The sequence below is a fragment of the Nycticebus coucang genome, chromosome 4 (assembly GCF_027406575.1).
Source record: "Nycticebus coucang isolate mNycCou1 chromosome 4, mNycCou1.pri, whole genome shotgun sequence".
In the NCBI taxonomy this organism is placed as follows: Eukaryota; Metazoa; Chordata; class Mammalia; order Primates; family Lorisidae; genus Nycticebus; species Nycticebus coucang.
This window is the reverse complement of record NC_069783.1, coordinates 144,452,690-144,470,027: the sequence shown is the minus strand read 5'-3', so window position 1 is coordinate 144,470,027 and position 17,338 is coordinate 144,452,690. Positions and strand designations below refer to the sequence as shown.

The 17,338-nt window shown below is 38.7% G+C and overlaps 1 protein-coding gene across 12 annotated transcripts in view; it reads right to left on the bottom strand.

Annotated features, from left to right (window-relative positions):
- Positions 1 to 17,338, bottom strand: part of GRK3 (G protein-coupled receptor kinase 3) — a 180,581-nt gene that overhangs the window by 44,176 nt on the left and 119,067 nt on the right. For 11 of the 12 annotated variants that reach the window (XR_008379552.1, XR_008379553.1, XR_008379551.1 and 8 more), the window contains 5 exons: positions 16,793 to 16,867; positions 13,193 to 13,254; positions 8,752 to 8,803; positions 6,971 to 7,062; positions 3,957 to 4,056 (listed from right to left, as the gene is read on the bottom strand). The exons of the other annotated variant lie outside the window; for it this stretch is intronic. Coding sequence is in view for 8 of the 11 variants with exons in the window: in XM_053588388.1 (XP_053444363.1) it covers positions 3,957 to 4,056; positions 6,971 to 7,062; positions 8,752 to 8,803; positions 13,193 to 13,254; positions 16,793 to 16,867 (381 nt within the window). In the remaining 3 variants the exon portion in view is untranslated. The remainder of the gene's footprint in view (positions 1 to 3,956; positions 4,057 to 6,970; positions 7,063 to 8,751; positions 8,804 to 13,192; positions 13,255 to 16,792; positions 16,868 to 17,338) is intronic. 12 annotated transcript variants of the gene reach the window in all.

The following is a 17,338-nucleotide window of genomic DNA, read 5'->3' as shown; positions in this document are numbered from 1 at the left end:
GATCTGATGATCAATTTATCTGTAGAGCACAGAAGTGGGTGAATCCAGAACCTGATAATGCCAAGATCTTTCCCAGCTTTAGCTAGCAACCACACCTGCTTCCCCAGTGGTACAAGTGGACCCTTTCCACGGGGATTTCTGAACATAATGGTAATATGATCTTGCTAATGAAAGCTCTGAGAAAAACCATAGAATGTTAAAGTTTCCTTAAAATATTAAATTATTAGGATAGGATATGAATTTTAGTTACAATTTTAGGCTATCCAAGTAGGAAGGGTTCTTTCAAAAAAAAAAAAAAAAAAAAAACGCCTGGTCTAAGTTCTATATTTTTCTTTTTGAGGTTTTTTTTTTCTTTTATTAAATCATAGCTGTGTACATTAATGCAATCGTGGGGTACAATATGCTGGTTTTATATACAATTTGAAATATTTTCATTGAACAGGTTAACATGGCCTTCATGGCATTTTCTTAGTTATTGTGTTAAGTTCTGTATTTTAAAGACAAGGAACCCACAGCCTCCAAAAAGGGAAATGATTTGCTTGAGATAGTTTCAAACCCCAAGTCTCCTGCCACTCTCCAGAGTTCTTGCTAGTTCTTGCTGTGTTATATTGCTTATAAGGGCTGGGTTCTCCAGCAATCAACAAAGATTCCTTCTTGACCTAACTCCAGCCAGGCTTCTTGGAGCTCTCTTTTCAACTAGGCCTCAACCTTGACCTATAGACTTGAACAAATGCTAACATAGTTTCCAACAGCTTAGGACTGCGTTCCCACGATGGACCTCACACCTTTCAGGTGCCTGACAAAAATCAAGGTCGCCAGAAGTCTTTACCATTCGTTCCAGTCAACACTCAAAAGATAGGGGCCCTGCCTTCCAGACTCCATGGGAGGGCAGGAGCCTACCCTGAGAGGCAGTGGCTAGCAAACCCAGAGGAGTCACACATGGACAGAGTCCCCTGCACACATTTTCTTGTTTTCCACTTCCCTGACTCTGCTGAAGCCTGATGCCATGCATCCCTCGCCCCTAGCTTCCCTTCGTCCTTTAAAACACCTACTCACCTCTGCACAGTCAGAATAGAGCCCACTGTTTCCCTGTCAACAGTTGGCAAATAAAACCTGTCCTCGCTGCTTTAACTATTATTTGGCTTTATTTACCTTTGGCACACTGTAAAATAAATGGGCAGGTAAAGGAATCAGATTTGGTTCCTTCTACAGAAATCACTGATTGCAATCCCACATAACTCAAGGTGCTGGGCAGACACTATAATGATTTTCACATGGAGCTGACCATTGGCCAATATGAAAGATAGGCGGCAATTCAGTGAATGGTGTGGTATGCTTCCAAAGACAAGGACCATAAAAGGCTCTTCCTTGATTACAAATCTGTGGTAAGTAAGAGCTCGTAGATTTTCAGAGGCAGAACCTTCAGTAAAAGCTTCCGAACAAAGAATTGTCTTCTTTGCATTTTGCAGGAACTCTATAAAAGACTGATGAAATAAGACACAATGTAGTTTCTGAAGGAAATACCCTACTGTAGGCAGAGAGTGATGGTGGTATGTTCCAGCTGCTGTAAGACTGTTTAAGCTGCTCCATACTGACCCAGGAAGCTCTTCCTGGTCTGTCCTGTCCTATGTATGTCTCTGTAGCTTCTCCTTGCTCTACTCCCCCCACTGCCCCGGGTCCCACCGCCCTCAACTTATCCCTCAAACCTCCTCTGCCCAGGGCCCAGACACAGGCTGGCTGCTCCCAGGTCTCCTGGCTGCAGAGGAGCACTCGCTGACACATCTCTGCCTCTCAGTGAGAGCGTCGTCTACCTACCTTTCATAGCTCTTGCCACATGCTCCAGTTGTCTGTGCATTTTTGAAGTTATGTAAATAAAATCACCTGTTCTACACAGCTCTGTAACAGCAAAGGCCCAAGTCAACCCCCCGCCACACACACACAAGCTTAGCTGGCAGCAAAGTGTGATTCATGGAATGAGTAGCACTTCTGATGAACCCGATGCCTTGAATAAATCTGTGGTCATCCTTCCCAGCTGTGGAAACACTCATGCTGGTTCTCAAACATGCATATTTCCCTTTTCACCATCTGAGAATTATAGGAGAAAAGTGGGAACAGTACTTCCTACTGTCTCTTTGGGGCAGTAGGGGTAGGAACACTTCATTTGTGACTGGGGTAAAAAAAAAAAACTTTCAATAAAAAGAAACTTTGGTGAATGCATGCAGTTCTGTTTCATGTTCAGGTCCACAGTGCAGGAAATCCTGCTGACATGGGCTAATGTAAGTATTACCTAATAAGGTAGTTGTAAACCAAAGATTACTGCAACTCTATTTTAAAACTGACCTTGGATTAGAAAAACCAATTCCAAATAACCCTACTATGATTCTTTTGGTTAAACTGTACCTTAGCCAAATTGTAATTTTTTTTAATGCCATTATAGCTTTGATACTTCAGTTAAAATTATGTTTTAATTTACTCTTAGGGCTACACCAGTGTGAAATTGTACAACTATTTAACCACATTCCCACTCCCCTGAAGCAAATAAATAGAAAAAATCTACACAAAAACTGTACTTATATTTTTCTAACATCAAAACATTGTTTCCATAGGCTTTGAGAATATCCAAGTCTTTGCAATAACTTATTAAAAATTAATATTTTAATAGCCACCTGAAATCTTACTTCAGTAAGTACATCCACATTCATTTGAAATTTAAGACACAGACATTTCCAATGAAAATTAGAAGCCAATCCCATTCATACTGAATCCAATACAATGTGCAAAATGCTTAGTTTCCATTCCTATCATTAAAAAACTAGTCACACACACAGAATGACTCTTATTTAAAATGTTTAATGTCCATACACTGAGAGGCAGAGGTATGTAATTAGAAATTACTTACGGCGACAGACTTTTCAATTGCTATAGCTCAGTTAAATTACGATATTCCTTTGCTTCAATGGCAAAAAAAAACCTTCTAAAAGCACTGAAAACTAATGGTAGAATAATATACGCCAAAGTACAATTAACACAGGTGATAAAAATCACGTAGCCTATAAAGTGACAATAAGTGAGAAGCACTGGCCAGAGACCAGGCAAGGAATCCAGAGAACACGGGCAAGGAAAGTCGCTTCTCAGGGTCTCAGGTTCCTTACTCATGATTTGAAAGGGATTCTTTGATTAACACTAACATTTGATTCTTTCAAATCCTTTTGGTGAAGATACCTCATAATTCAACTATAATGTTGAGATGTCCCAGATATTTCTCACTGCATGTAAACCTTCCTGGCTTGAGCATTTAACATTAAATCCACGCGTGAGCTGCACGCTTCTAATGGGCAGGTGCTATTTCTCCTCTCTAGATTAGTCTTTCTTCTCATATAGTCAATTCTTATTCAGGTGATTTTTTTATGTTATAACTATTATCTGCCATCTCTGCTACCACATTCTACAAAGAAGGAAGTCAAAAACAAAAAATCAAAAGCAAAGGAGGAGTCACGGGTGTGCATGTGAAGACAGCCAGTGTCCTGACTTGGAGGAGTCACGGGTGTGCATGTGAAGATGGCCAGTGTCCTGACTTGGAGGAGTCACCGGTGTGCGTGTGAAGACGGCCAGTGTCCTGACTTGGAAGAGTCACGGGTGTGCGTGTGAAGATGGCCAGTGTCCTGACTTGGAGGAGTCACGGGTGTGCGTGTGAAGATGGCCAGTGTCCTGACTTGGAGGAGTCACGGGTGTGCGTGTGAAGATGGCCAGTGTCCTGACTTGGAGGAGTCACCGGTGTGCGTGTGAAGATAGCCAGTGTCCTGACTTGCAATCAAACAAGAAATAATATCTCATTTTATGCCCAACTGAGAACTGTCCAGCCCTATATTCAGCTAGGAAAAAAGTAATAAATCATCCTGCTATCAAACAAACAAACAGCAAATTTTAAAAAGCAATGCTAGAAATTGACTACTTACTCCTGTACTGACAAGAGACAACATAATCCTTTCATTTAAGGCTAATGTTTCTCCTTGTTTCATCTTGATTCTCTTCTTATCCAAGCATTTCATTGCATACCTAGAAAAATAAATACTATTGAAAAATCTATGCTGCAAATGTATCTAGGCTAATTTAAACAATACAGACCATTCTGGGGAAAATTTCTAAATATTCAGGCAATGTTTAAAACAAGAAAAATGGCACCCAAGTACCATGCAAGAAATACTTTTATTTTACATGTATTATTTAAAAAAAATCAAGCAATATTGATATTTCTATCACTATATGGATAGAAGTTCCAGTTAAGTAACAATGAAAGTAGATGGATAGAAATAAATTCAATGAGATAATTTTTTTTTGCACAATGCTGCAGCCTATTACTACTGGTGATGTGGGTACATACACATCAGCTTTAGCAGGTAGGAATTGTGAATTCATCAGTTGTCAAGTTTTTGTAAGAATATATACAGTTTAAAACTCTAAAACAGTGACAATTAACAAAATAGGAAGAAAAGGTATGCATTCAAAACAGCATGTTCTAAAATGCTATTTGATTGATGTGTTGTTAATTTTGGTATTCAGGTAATAAATATAATCAATAGGATTTTTCTATTACTACTGGTAAAATTTACTTGAGAAGAACCAATTAACAACTTAAGATTTCTTTTTTTTTTTTGACAACTTAAGATTTCTGAAAACTTGGAACTCATTAATATTGACAATTTGTTCAGCATAGTCTATAATCACAGATTAAATAGGAAGCTTTTTCAGTGGAGTAAAAGAAATATAAAAGGGAATTCTTGTCTAAGGGGCTGAAAATTCCACGTGTGTGACTGTAACTTCCCAGTTGACCGACTACCCATAGCCCAGGTATACAAGATGGATCACTGTCTTAACATAGTATGACACAGAAAATCTACCTATTTCTTACTGATCACACCTTATCATGTACAGTTATATACAAACAGAGAGAAGTATTCAAATTTGATATTTTTATCCTCTTTTCTGGGAGTTCTTACACTGAGTCAGTGGACAATTTTCTCGATTAGAAGATCAAATATTGGGAACATATGAAGTTATCTGTTCTTTAAATATCTCATTTATATAAGGAAGAATTTTAAAAATTCTTTGAAGTTTTGAAAATGCCTCACTCTACTCCTATAACAACTCTCCAACCAAGATGGGTTTTAATAAAAACTTTAAACGGCAGACCAGGGCAGATGACACACACAGGCCTGAGGCCACTGGTAAGCAAGTGCATTCTTGGCTTCTGTGTGGAAGGTACCCAAGAGTGACCCTGACAGCCCCCTAAGCTACTTAGGGTGTAAGTAGCAGGCAGCTCCCTGAGGGGATCTTGGGGCCGGGGCTGTGCAGCCGGCAGCCCTGAGACAGGAAAGAACACAAATGAGGCTTTGTAGGGGCTGAGGCTTGACTACCTTCCAGCTGTGTGAACCACCCCCCCAAGAAGTGGCCACCTGTAATTTATAAAATAGAAGACTATTTACCACCAACTCCTTGTTTCTGAGCATAAAGTGAAACAGTAAACGTGTGCAAAGAGATTAATTGATATTATTTACTTCTATAATGTGTAGAATGTATGACAGACTAAATACTCTAAATATGTCAACAATCAGCAATGCTGAAGCAAAACTAACAGAATTTCCTGAAATGTACCAAGCAACAAGTCTACCATTTTGTATAAACAAGTTCACCGTGCAAGTACAGAAGGGAAAGGACTTTTTCATGAGAAAGAGACCATCGTTGCAGAGGCCTGTGTGTTTGAGCATACTCCTATTGACTAGTACTTACTGCAGGATAGGCAGCCTTCCAGATGCCGTACAATTAGAATCTCATTTTGTCCTCACAAGTTACTTTTATTATACCTATGTTATAGGTTATGATATAGAAGTATAGAGAGGTCACAAACTTTGTCCAAGGCACCAGGTGTAGAAGCTGAACCTCACATAGCTGGTACAGCTCCAGCACCTTCACTCCAAATCACGAAGCTCTACTCTCTCAGCATGACCCCAGAATTCAAACTCCTGGGTGCCGGGCATTAGGTTCACCCCATAAAGGCCCCAAGGCAGGAAGATGAACAGTGGGCAGAGATGAGTGAAGGTAACAAGAAACATGCCAACTATCAGACTTTCTTGAGAATGAAAGAACTGCTTGGCAGAGCCATCAGCACCCAATGCCAGGAAGTGCCAGACAGAGGCTGAGTGATGAGTAGGCTAGGATGGAGCAATTTGTTCTAACATGCCTATGACTTAATCAAACGTGTAGTTCTAGGTCTATCAAATCACATTTTTCCTTTCAGAAATATGCTTATTTTAACTGCTTCTATTAAAAAAAAAAAAAATTCCCCTCACTTAAGAATTCCAGTGCTCACTTTCCAGCAGAGCCTTCTACCAGGCTCACATGCACTGAGTTTCTTCCCATGGGCCTCTCACAAGAAGAGCTACTGAGGAAAGTGATGGAGCCCATGCTTGCCGGGGTCAGCAGAACGTCCTTCTCTGCAGCACCCCAGCTACCCGTCTAGGGAATCAACATCTCCTGAGAAGCTGTCACCCAAAACTGCTTGTACTAAATCATAGGTGAATCTTTAGAGAAAAGAAGATTCTTTCTTTTGCGAAGCACAGAATTCTCTTTGGTACTATCTGACAGGGAGCTGAACATAACATGCCTCCAGTTGCCAAGACTCACTTCCTGTTCTTCTCTAGACCCCTGGGGCTACTCGCCTATGACTTGGTCCCTGCTGGACATGCAACACGGGGTTATCATTTAACTTCCCCTCAGCCCTACGAGATGGAGGTTCTAGTTTATTGCTTCCATTCACCATGCCTAATCAAATACAGCCTATTTCTTTCTGAGGTCAATGATTTCAGAAGCAAGATCATAGGCTTCCACATTGCTTACATGGGGATTGTCTTTTGATACAAACATAAAGTCTTCTTAATAATTCCCGCAAACTACATGAGTATCAAAAGCTTACATTTTTCCAGTGTCTGCTTTCCTGCAACCATAAACTTCACCAAATCCTCCTCGTCCAATAATCCTATGGACACTGAAATCATTCATGGTTAACTGTGAAGTCAAAATACAAAATGAAAACTTAAAACCATGCCGTTATAAAGGTATTTTCATGCAAAACATACAGTAATTGAAATAGCAATGCTGATGTCGGCATCTACCCCTTCCATGACCTGCAGGTTGAGACTTGACATAAGCCCTAAACTCCACCTCTATGGTACACGAAGCACAAAACAGAGGCACTCGAGAAGCTGACAGAGTGGGAACCAAGCAAGCTAAACAGTTCCGACAAGTGCCCAGGTGGCAAATCACAAGATGTATGCTTCCAGAGGAGTGGGAAATTTCCAGTCAAGATGAAAATCCACCTCAGCTACTCTGAAGCCTCAAGTTTGGAAACAATCCAAAAATTCCAAGAACTGTCAGGGAAAAAAAAAAAAAAAAAAAAGAGTCCACATCAAGGGCATCTATGTTTTCCTAATAGTGGGCCATCTGATCAGAAAACACAACAGATGCAGGCCATGTGAACTTTTTACTGATGACATCAGCAAGCAGAGAGGAGTCACGCTGGCCATGTGAGCATGAAACAAGACCAAATGTGAGGGAAGTATATAAAGAGGCTTTATTCATAAGCACCCTCCCTCTGTCAATAATCTTTCAGTAATGTCCCATTTCATAAGTAGACTTAATGTGTTAAATGTTACAAAGACAAATAGTCAATCCTGTGTTCATGATAAGAGGCCATTAGACTACAGCACACGCCTACTACTTTTCATATCCTGGCAAATTCAGGATGAGACTCTGGAAGGTTCCCCCAAGCGACCCTTAAAACATTATCTCCACACTCTGTAGGCTTCCACTTGGGCCCGAGACTTCATGTTTGATGCTCAGTGTCCCCAACAACACAAAGTCTGCGAAGGAGAAGCATGAGAAAGATCCAGAACAGATATAAAAGATTCTCTTTGAATGTATGTTATGGCCTCTTGCTTCTTAATCCTGCTAGGAAATATGATGGAAGAGGGGGGGAGGTTAAAAACAACAACATAAAAGCTTCTCAACTTTTTGGCTAAGATCAAGTAAAAAAAAATACAAATCAAAAAAAACTCTTCTTCCAACAATACCATTCAAATAAAATCTTAAAAAAAAAAAAAAGGTCCAGTTGTTTCTTTTGCCCAATTGCAAGCCTAGATGAAAAGGTGCATTCTAACAGGGAATTAGCAAGAGTTACGGCCACTGAAAGCTAACGCAGGTGCAGCCCTAAGGAGACAGACGCTACAAAGCGGCCTGTACGTGAGGATTGCTTTTATCATATTCAACGTTATAAAAGAAGATGAAACCTTGGTCTGGTAAAAGATGTCATCACTCTTATTAGTATACTCAATTTTTATTATTACGTGTGATAGTAAGAAAGAGAAAAGGAATGGTACAAAGATAGCAAAAGAGAAGGATATAGGGAAGCTGCACTAAGTAAAAGATTTTAGTTTTTACTACTATTGAATATTTTTGTTAAAAGGTCAATTGCTGCTTAAGCTAGCCTTTATAATATAAGCAAGCACGCTCTTTGTGAATATTAAAATGAAGCAAAACTCCAATTGTTCATAATTGAGAATAGGAGGGTGAATGCTTAGTACACAAAGCTGAAGGAAAGACATCTGTTCAGCCAGTGTGCCCTTTGGGAGAAGAAAGTATTTTCTCATGAGGCTAACCTAGAGGAAGTTTAAAAAAAAAGAACAAGATGATACTCACATGGATATTTAATTCTACATTTTTCCACTGACAAAATCTAGTGAACTTGTCACTAAAAAAGAATATAAATAATTACTGAAAGGTTAAATATCAAATTAACTAGATTTACGGAATAGCATTATCATAGAAAATAGAATACTTGAATTGCTTCTCAAATAGAGTAAGTTTTCTAACAAATTTTTTTCACAAAGCATTTACCACTGTCCTTGGCTTTACTTTACAATTCAAATGAAAGCGTTCATGCCACACGCTATGGTGACACATTTATTTGAATCAGCATAGTCCAATAGGGAGATAAAACGAGCCACATACATCACATACCCGACGAAATTTAAGTAACACATTTTTGTAACCCATCACATCAAAAAAAAAAAAAAAATTATTATTTCAACGTGTAATCAAGTCTCTGAAATCTTGTACCGTATGTACTTTGCACTTAAAGCACATTTTAATTTAGACTAGTCACATTTCAAGGTCACTTGAAGGATGTATGTGGCTAGTGGTGACCATATTAGATAGCACAACTCTAAGTTATCAAAAATTAATGTTATAAAAGGTGATAAGAGTAGCAAACGCTTAAATAGTGCTAACCATATGCCAGGACCTATTATTTTAGTCTTCCTAAAAACTCTATGACCAGACACTATTTTGATTCCCACTATATAGTCAGAAAAAAATAAGGCATCAAAATATTAAGTGGCTTGGCCAAGGTCATGCAGTGAGAGAGTGGGAGGAGCTGAATTTGAACCCAGACCAACAGGCTCCAGAGCATCGTCTTAATCAAAATTTAGTATTGCCTCTCAAAGGTGCAATAGTGCAGAAGAGACACCCTCTGGCCAGAATCCCAGGATGGAATAAGGTACCTTGCACTGATACACACCCACAATTCACTCAACAGTCTGATAAGAGTGTTCTTTGTTCATGAAGACAAATATCTATTCCATTTCTATTTAATAAAGACATTGTTTCAATGTTTTTTATTAACAATAAACATATCTGTAAGTTGTTTGTTTTAAAAAGGATTTTCAAAGGAAATGCATTCTAGACTGAACACTTCTTAAAGGCAGAGAACATGCTTAGCGATGTTTGGATCTCAACTAGCCCCTGGCATGACTCCTTACAGGGACAAAGAATTTGGGGTTCTTTTCTTAACTAAACCACACCTGTATACATTAATGCATTTATGGGGCACGATGTGCTGATTTTATATACAGTTTGGAATGCTTACATCGAAGTGGTTCTTAAGTATAAAAGAAACACAGAGAGTGAGGGAGAGGAAAAGGGAAGGAGGGAGAGGGAGTTGATTGTTCTGAGTGAAAGTTACAGATATTTATCAGCTTTTATTATTATAGAATGCCCTAAGACAGCCAAACATCAAAATTCTCTGGGGACTTCATTTAAGAGGCCTTTTAGAATTAAAGATGTTTTACAAATATTTCTGGGGCCAACCATCAAACTGAACCTCAAAAGCAGAAGGATTCTTTGTAATTATACAGCATCTTTTTTTCCATAAGTCTAAAATGGCTTTTAAAGAGCACTTCACCAATCCTCCTGACATTTATGACACTGGGCAAAGTAAAATTACATTTTGAGAGTTTCTGAGAATTATTTCAACCTGTTTTTAAAAGCATGGTGCATACAAAAGGCAAAACCACACAGGTGTGCTCTGCACTCATGAATCCTCGATTGGTCTTTAAAATTCACTGGCTCTGCTGGGCTGGCTCACACAGTCTTTTTTAGTGGATTCTGGAGTTAATAGCTGGTGATGGGGGTCTGACACATTTTACAACCAGCTGAGGAGGGTTAGCAGACCAGGAAGAGAGAAGTGCCCAGGCATTCTGCCCACTAAGCATGGATTTGCTGTAACAAGTTCCTCTCGAGGAAGCACAGATGGCCAGGACTGAGTGTCCAGGCTCAGTTCTGTCTCCATGGGCATCACTGGAGCTCTATTCCTCATCAACAGCTGGTAACTGAAGGGGGCCCTTCTTGACAGAAGAGGAACTGAGGCAGAGGGAGACGCCCCGGCAATTACATGGCCTCAGACGATCAGAGCTCCTGCAGACAACTTAAAAGGATCTCACAGAGAAGAGGAGAAGTTGGGACACAGTAAGGTGAGGTAGAATAAACGTTTTTAACCCTGGTTTTCAACTAGGCCCATAGCTCTCACCTCGTAGAGGGAAATCCTCCCTCTCCCCAATTCGGCCTCATCTGGAACTTAGCTCTGTCCCTGGCTGGCTCTCAGGAGAAGCCACAGAGACGTGCCACTGACGCTGCTGACAACGTCCTCTTTGCTACTCTACAGCAAGGTGGCCCCTGAGAAGTTGTTTTAATACCATGGCCCTCAGTGTGCACCATCCTTGATGCCAAAGGCTACATGACCAAATTTATAGAGGACCCATGCCTTTCAAAATCAAAATTCCAATTATGCAGCCTTAAAGAAAGATGGAGACTTTACCTCTTTCATGTTTACATGGGTGGAGCTGGAACATATTCTTCTTAGTAAAGTGTCTCAAGAATGGAAGAAAAAGTACCCAATGTACTCACCCCTATTATGAAACTAATGTAGGACCTTCACATGAAAGCTACAACCCAGTTATAACCTAAGAATAGGGAGAAGGGGGAAAGGGAGGGGAGGGAGGGGGATTAATGGGATTACACCTGCGGTGCATCTTACAAGGGTATATGTGAATCCTAGTAAATGTGGAATGTAAAGGTCTTAGCAAAATAACTAAGAAAATGCCAGGAAAGCTATGTTAACTAGTGTGATGAAAATGTGTCAAACGGTCTATGAACCAAGTATATGGTGCCCCATGATCATACTAATGTACACAGCTATGATTTAATAAATAAATAAATAAAACAAACAAAAAAAAACAAAATCAAAATTCCAAACTCATAATCTGACATGAATTTTGTTTTCTAATTTGAGGATGTACAAACATAAAAAAAATAATAAAATGGTATGAAAATTAACAAATCAACTTTAAAAATAATTTACTGGCCAGGTACAGTGGCTCACACCTATAATCCCAGCACTCTGAGAGGCCCAAGTGAGAGGATTGCTTGAGCTCAGGAGTTTGAGACCAGCCTGAGCAAGAATGAGACCCCAGTCTCTACTAAAAATGGAAAAATTAGCCAGGTATTGCGGTGGGTACCTGTAGTCTCAGCCACTCGAGAGTCTGAGGTGTAAGGAGTAGCTGAGCCCAGGAATTTGAGGTTGCTGTGAGCTATGTGAGCTAGAGGCCATGGCACTCTAGCCTGGGGTAACAGAGTGAGATTCTGTCTCCAAAAAAAAAAAAAGTAAAAATAATTTATTTATATAAAATCGTACTGGCTTGAGGAAAATCCAGAGGGGGTTGCCTGCTTAAACTGCAAACAGCCTCACTGGTCCCTCCTGTGACAATGCTGTGTCCGTCCACCTGGTGGCGAGTGAGAGTACGCAGAGTTACAAAACGAGCAGGAAGAACCTCTGCCCCACTCGTCATTACCACCGGACTCTCCTCTCTCCCCCAACGATCACATAAACCCTCGTCTGAGCTGAGAGTCTATAAAGGCTGGATTTTAGAACCCAGGTCAATGGATATGACCCAGGACTCAGCTGTTACAACTCAGTCCTGAGGCACCAACCTGCTCCCTCAGGATGCTGCTGCTGCTTTTTGGCACGGTTTCTGCGACAAGAGTGTAATCATTTATATGAATGTTAGTTTCCCAAAGCACTGACTCTACTCCAGGATAAAATTATCTCTTGAACTCCAGTAAAATCACAACACAACTTTTTTTTTTTTAATTGCTTTAGTTCTGTGAATATGTGGAGAAGAAAAGCGTGGTAAAGTAGCATTTGTTCAAGGGCAATTACTGAGCAGCTGTGCACTGCTTGGGCAATGAGACATAATCATCACGTCAATTGTTTAGAAATTAGCTGAGTTTATGGAGAAAAGTACAATCAGTGTCAATGCAGATACCATTTTGGAAAAGTCCAATTCTAATGGTATATCATCAAAGAAGAATTGACCAGTAGGTGCCTGAAAAGCATATGAGCTGAACATTTTTATAGGTGTCTCTGAAAAGCTTTGGGATATTATATGATAAACATGCTCTATAACCCAAAGAGACATATTTATTAGGCATATTAATAATGCATAGGATCACAAGCAGGCATCGGCCTATGCCCTTAAGCTCTTTTACTACATAAACAAAATCAAGTTGAGGCTAATTCCGTTTGGGGACATAAGATTCCAAAATCCAAACAAATCAGTCAGACAAATTACAGTAATGTTTATAACTAAAAGAGATGTTAAGATATACAAACCCTAAATTATAATGTACTTAGAAAACAATCTAACACAAAAATTGTCACACAGTATATACAATTAATACTTATTGAATTAATAAATTAACATACACAATACAAAATTTTATATTTATGAATAAAGTTGCATACCTTTCCATAAATTTTTTAAAAATGTCACCTCGAAGACTTTCACAAATTTCTTCTATGTATGGCTGGAAAGGATAAAAAAGAAATTCCACCCGATATAAATGGGAACTTATAAAAGTAAAAAACACAAACCAAAGAGACTCAGACTAGGTGAGGTTCCCAGTAATACACTCCCATAGCATCTTAGCCTTGCACTTGCTTTCCTCAGTGTTTGTCTAATTGTCACTAATAGAAACATCAGCACAATTATTCATTTCATAGTTACACAAGATTCCATGCAGGAAGGGACAGGTCTGTCCTATTTGCTATCAGTATCTCTCCTGCCTGGCACAGCCCCTGGCAAGTCATTTTGTTAATGACCAGGGCTAGGGTGCAGGAGGGAAGAGCCCAGGGCGGGTTCTCATGCTCTGCTGTCCCCATCTTGAAATTTTTAATAATTTTTGAACTTGAGACCTTGCATTTGCATGTCACGCTAGGCCCTGTAAATTATGTAGCACATCTTGTAAACTGCTAAAAGTGTTTACAATCTGTGTTAGTATATTGATTTTTAAAGATTCAAAGTTAAAAGATCTATGGAGCTATTTTTTTCTTTTTAACTAGCAAGTTTATTTATCAATTTTCTACATCTTAGAGTTGTAGAGCTAAAGGTAACCATGGAAGAAGAGTTAATCTCACGCTTCATCTTGCACATAAGGAGGCTACAGGATGGTGGCAGGTGCATCCCCAAGGTCTCTGAGCAAATTGCTAGCCACACTGGGATTAAGGAGGACTGCTGGCTCTCATGCACAGTGCTCTTCCCCTCATGAGAACAACTAAAATCTACTTCAATTTTCAAGCCACTTTGCACAATACCAAATAAACAATATAAGTTTTTCTATGTGATGAACTTATATCAAGACCTATAAAAATATGATGAGAGCAGGAAGTCTGCAGAAGCCACAGGAACCAAACGTGGGCAGGGAGGCGGCCACAGCTCTTCGAGGAGCCCCACTTCCTGTTGCAGGTATGACAGCGGCCTGACAGGCATCACCCAGGCATCACCGGGGCTGAGCCCACCTCTGCCACCTTGCAAGGCGACCCCTGTACTGGGGAGGGCCCTGGGGATGGGTGCGAAAGTGTGTGGACTTTGTTAACTATCTCTCTAAAGTCCTTTCCAGCTCTAAATCTATGACACCTCAATGATACATGAATAATAATATCAATCTACAATTCTCAAGAGGTTCAAAAGACTTCAAAAGACAAATGGCTTATGTGTTCAAAGATCTGTACCAAGGAAAGGCTACATTTATATATCGCATATTTTTTATTTATAAAATGTATAATGTTAACGAATATTTTTCTTTCGTATTTTATCTAACGTCCCATGCTTTCTGCTAACAAAATAAGACGAACATCGCTGGGGACTCTTCGGACTACACATAATGTACCCAGTTGCTGCTCTGCCATGGGAAGAACCACAGAACACCCTTGGTAAGCCAGAGTGCAACAGCGGGATCAGGAGCAGACTACTTTCCTGCTCTGATCCGTAGTTCCCCAAAATCTGTAAAAGGGTTCAGCCATATCTAATTTGCAAAGCCACTATGAGAATTAAATGAGATTAGGAATGTTGGGAGCTGAGCACAGGACCTGGCACATTCTAGGGACCCAAATAGCAGCTGGAGCCCTTTCCAACCCCCAACCCCCCATAGACCTGTGTAATTATTGGCTTCTAAAGTCTATTTGCAAACAAAATGAAGTTAATGTAAAAAACTTTTATTTACTTATTTTCAGAGCATTTCTGTTTCACTATGAACTTTAACCAACTTTACTCAATAATGTGCCTCTATTAAAAAAAACATACAACTTTTACTTACACTGTTATCACTATCTTTTAATGGTAAATGTTACACTGATTTGCACTAGTATGCTACTTGTTTTAATGAACTTTATTTTCTTCATTATTGAAATAAAAATACCAGCCATCCTATGTCAACTTTCCCAGAATATATTCTTTCAGTAAAATGTTTTTAAAGAATTTACTGAAGAAATAGCTTCTAAGTATGCTTCTAACCTTCTAAGCTTCTAAATAGCTTCTAAATAGCTTCTAACATTTTCTTTAAGGAATGAAAAGAATTTTGGTGGTTTTTGTATTTCACTTAGAGCAGTTTGTTGTCAGTGTTATTTATGCTACAGAAAGAGTTAAAACCCAAGTTGTAAAACCCATGTATTATGAGGGACAGGTTAGCAATGTTAAATCTAATTGATAGGTCATGTGCCATGGCACTCAGTTGAAAACTGAAAATCTGACACTAAAATATCATTGAGATGGCAAAAAACATATATTGACACTGCATTTTTTGAATGTGCAAACAGAATTTGTATTAATGGCTAACATTTGTGATGGGCATACCTGATACAAAGCGACAGAAGTGTCCCTGTCTCACTGAATCTTCAAGGAACCCCTCCCTCCTTCAAGGGGAAGCCCACTGACATTTCCACTTCATAGATGAAGTTAGGAAGGTACAGAAGTTTCTTCAGGGTCCCCCAGCTATGGCCCTGAGATTTAAACCCAGGTCACGTCTATGAACTTCAGAATTCAGGCTTGTAACCCAGCTGACTATACAGACAGTTCCCACATTTCATGAAAAGGCCATCTAATTATTTTGGCAGAAAGGTAACACCCTACCGGTTACTACCCAAATGCTCTAGAAGCCAAATTACTATTTGCTCTAGAGAATAATCAAATTCAATTTTTAAGAAATAAATACTATCAAATCAAAAGTCAGTTACCTTACTGCAAATGACTGAATAATCCAAGAAAAAGAGAATTTAATTATTTTCATTTATGAAAATCACTACATTGTTCAATTGCATTCTTTCATATTTCTTAAATTCATAGATATGTAAAATATATATTATCCATCTGAGAATCAGACTGTCCTTGCAAATCACTGTTACGTCTATAGAAAAGAAAGGATGAAAAAGACATTTGGGAGAAAGTAAAACCATTAAATTTAAAGAATAGTAAATACAAAGGCCTATTAGTTGTGAATTTTGTTTTCCATGTCTTATCACTGAAATCTACATGACTGTATTGTATACTGCTGTGATGTACCCATAATAATTAAAAATACAAAATTTTAAAAATAAATAAAGATATAAACTGCCAAGATAAAATCTAATTCCTCAGTTGCAACTCAAAGGTCATTCAAACATTCACTCTTGATTCTTGAAAATAAATCTTATTTTATCCAAAGAATAATCACCGCAAGTATCAACAACCTGGTAATACAAAATAAATCTTGTAAAGTCCTTACAAGCCACCAGAATGTCAAACGGGAAAAAAACTTTCTTCTTCAATGTCTTGATTGATTTCTAGAACATAATGTTACTGGAAAGCTCGAGTGGCTGTTCTCAGGAAAGCCTTAATCAAGCATGTTGGTAGAAAATCGCATTTCATTGAGAAGACAAGCAATATTAAACTTCAGTTGTTCAGATACCTCTTCAGATAAGAACATAGTCTTATAAATCAATTCCTCTAGTACATTCACACGTGCAGAAAGAATGTCACCAAGGTCAACTGTTAAACAAAATGACATTTATTTTGAAAGAATTTTATCTTACCTGAAAAAGAGTTGATGTCACTTGTTTCTTAGATAGATGACTTTGTACATGTTCTACAGCTTGCTTTGAGAATGGCTTTCAAAAATCAAAAATACTTTTGAATAACAAAATAGAACAGACTTCTGTATATTATATATATAATATCACAACAGATGATTTAACACGATAATTACTAAACAGCAACCAATGGTAAACATATTAGCAAACATTCTTCAAAAAAACCTCTTGATTATTTATAGGCAATACAATGCATTGTTTGTATTGTAGAATAGAATACATTATTGCTCTGGGCATCCATAGTTCTTAGACACCATACTTAGGGGGGTATCTGATTTGCATATCCAGTTGCCCAAAAGTTCAAGGTCACTGTGAGAAAAAGTGTAAAGAATCCCATTATCACCAGATTAAGTGCATATATCCTCTAATTAGCTGACAATGGGATTCTAAAAATGTAAAATTTCTACTCTGTAAGAGAAAATGAATACATGAAAATATACCTAAGAATTAAATGTCAGGCTTACAAAGCCAACCCAGAGTTATAAAAGG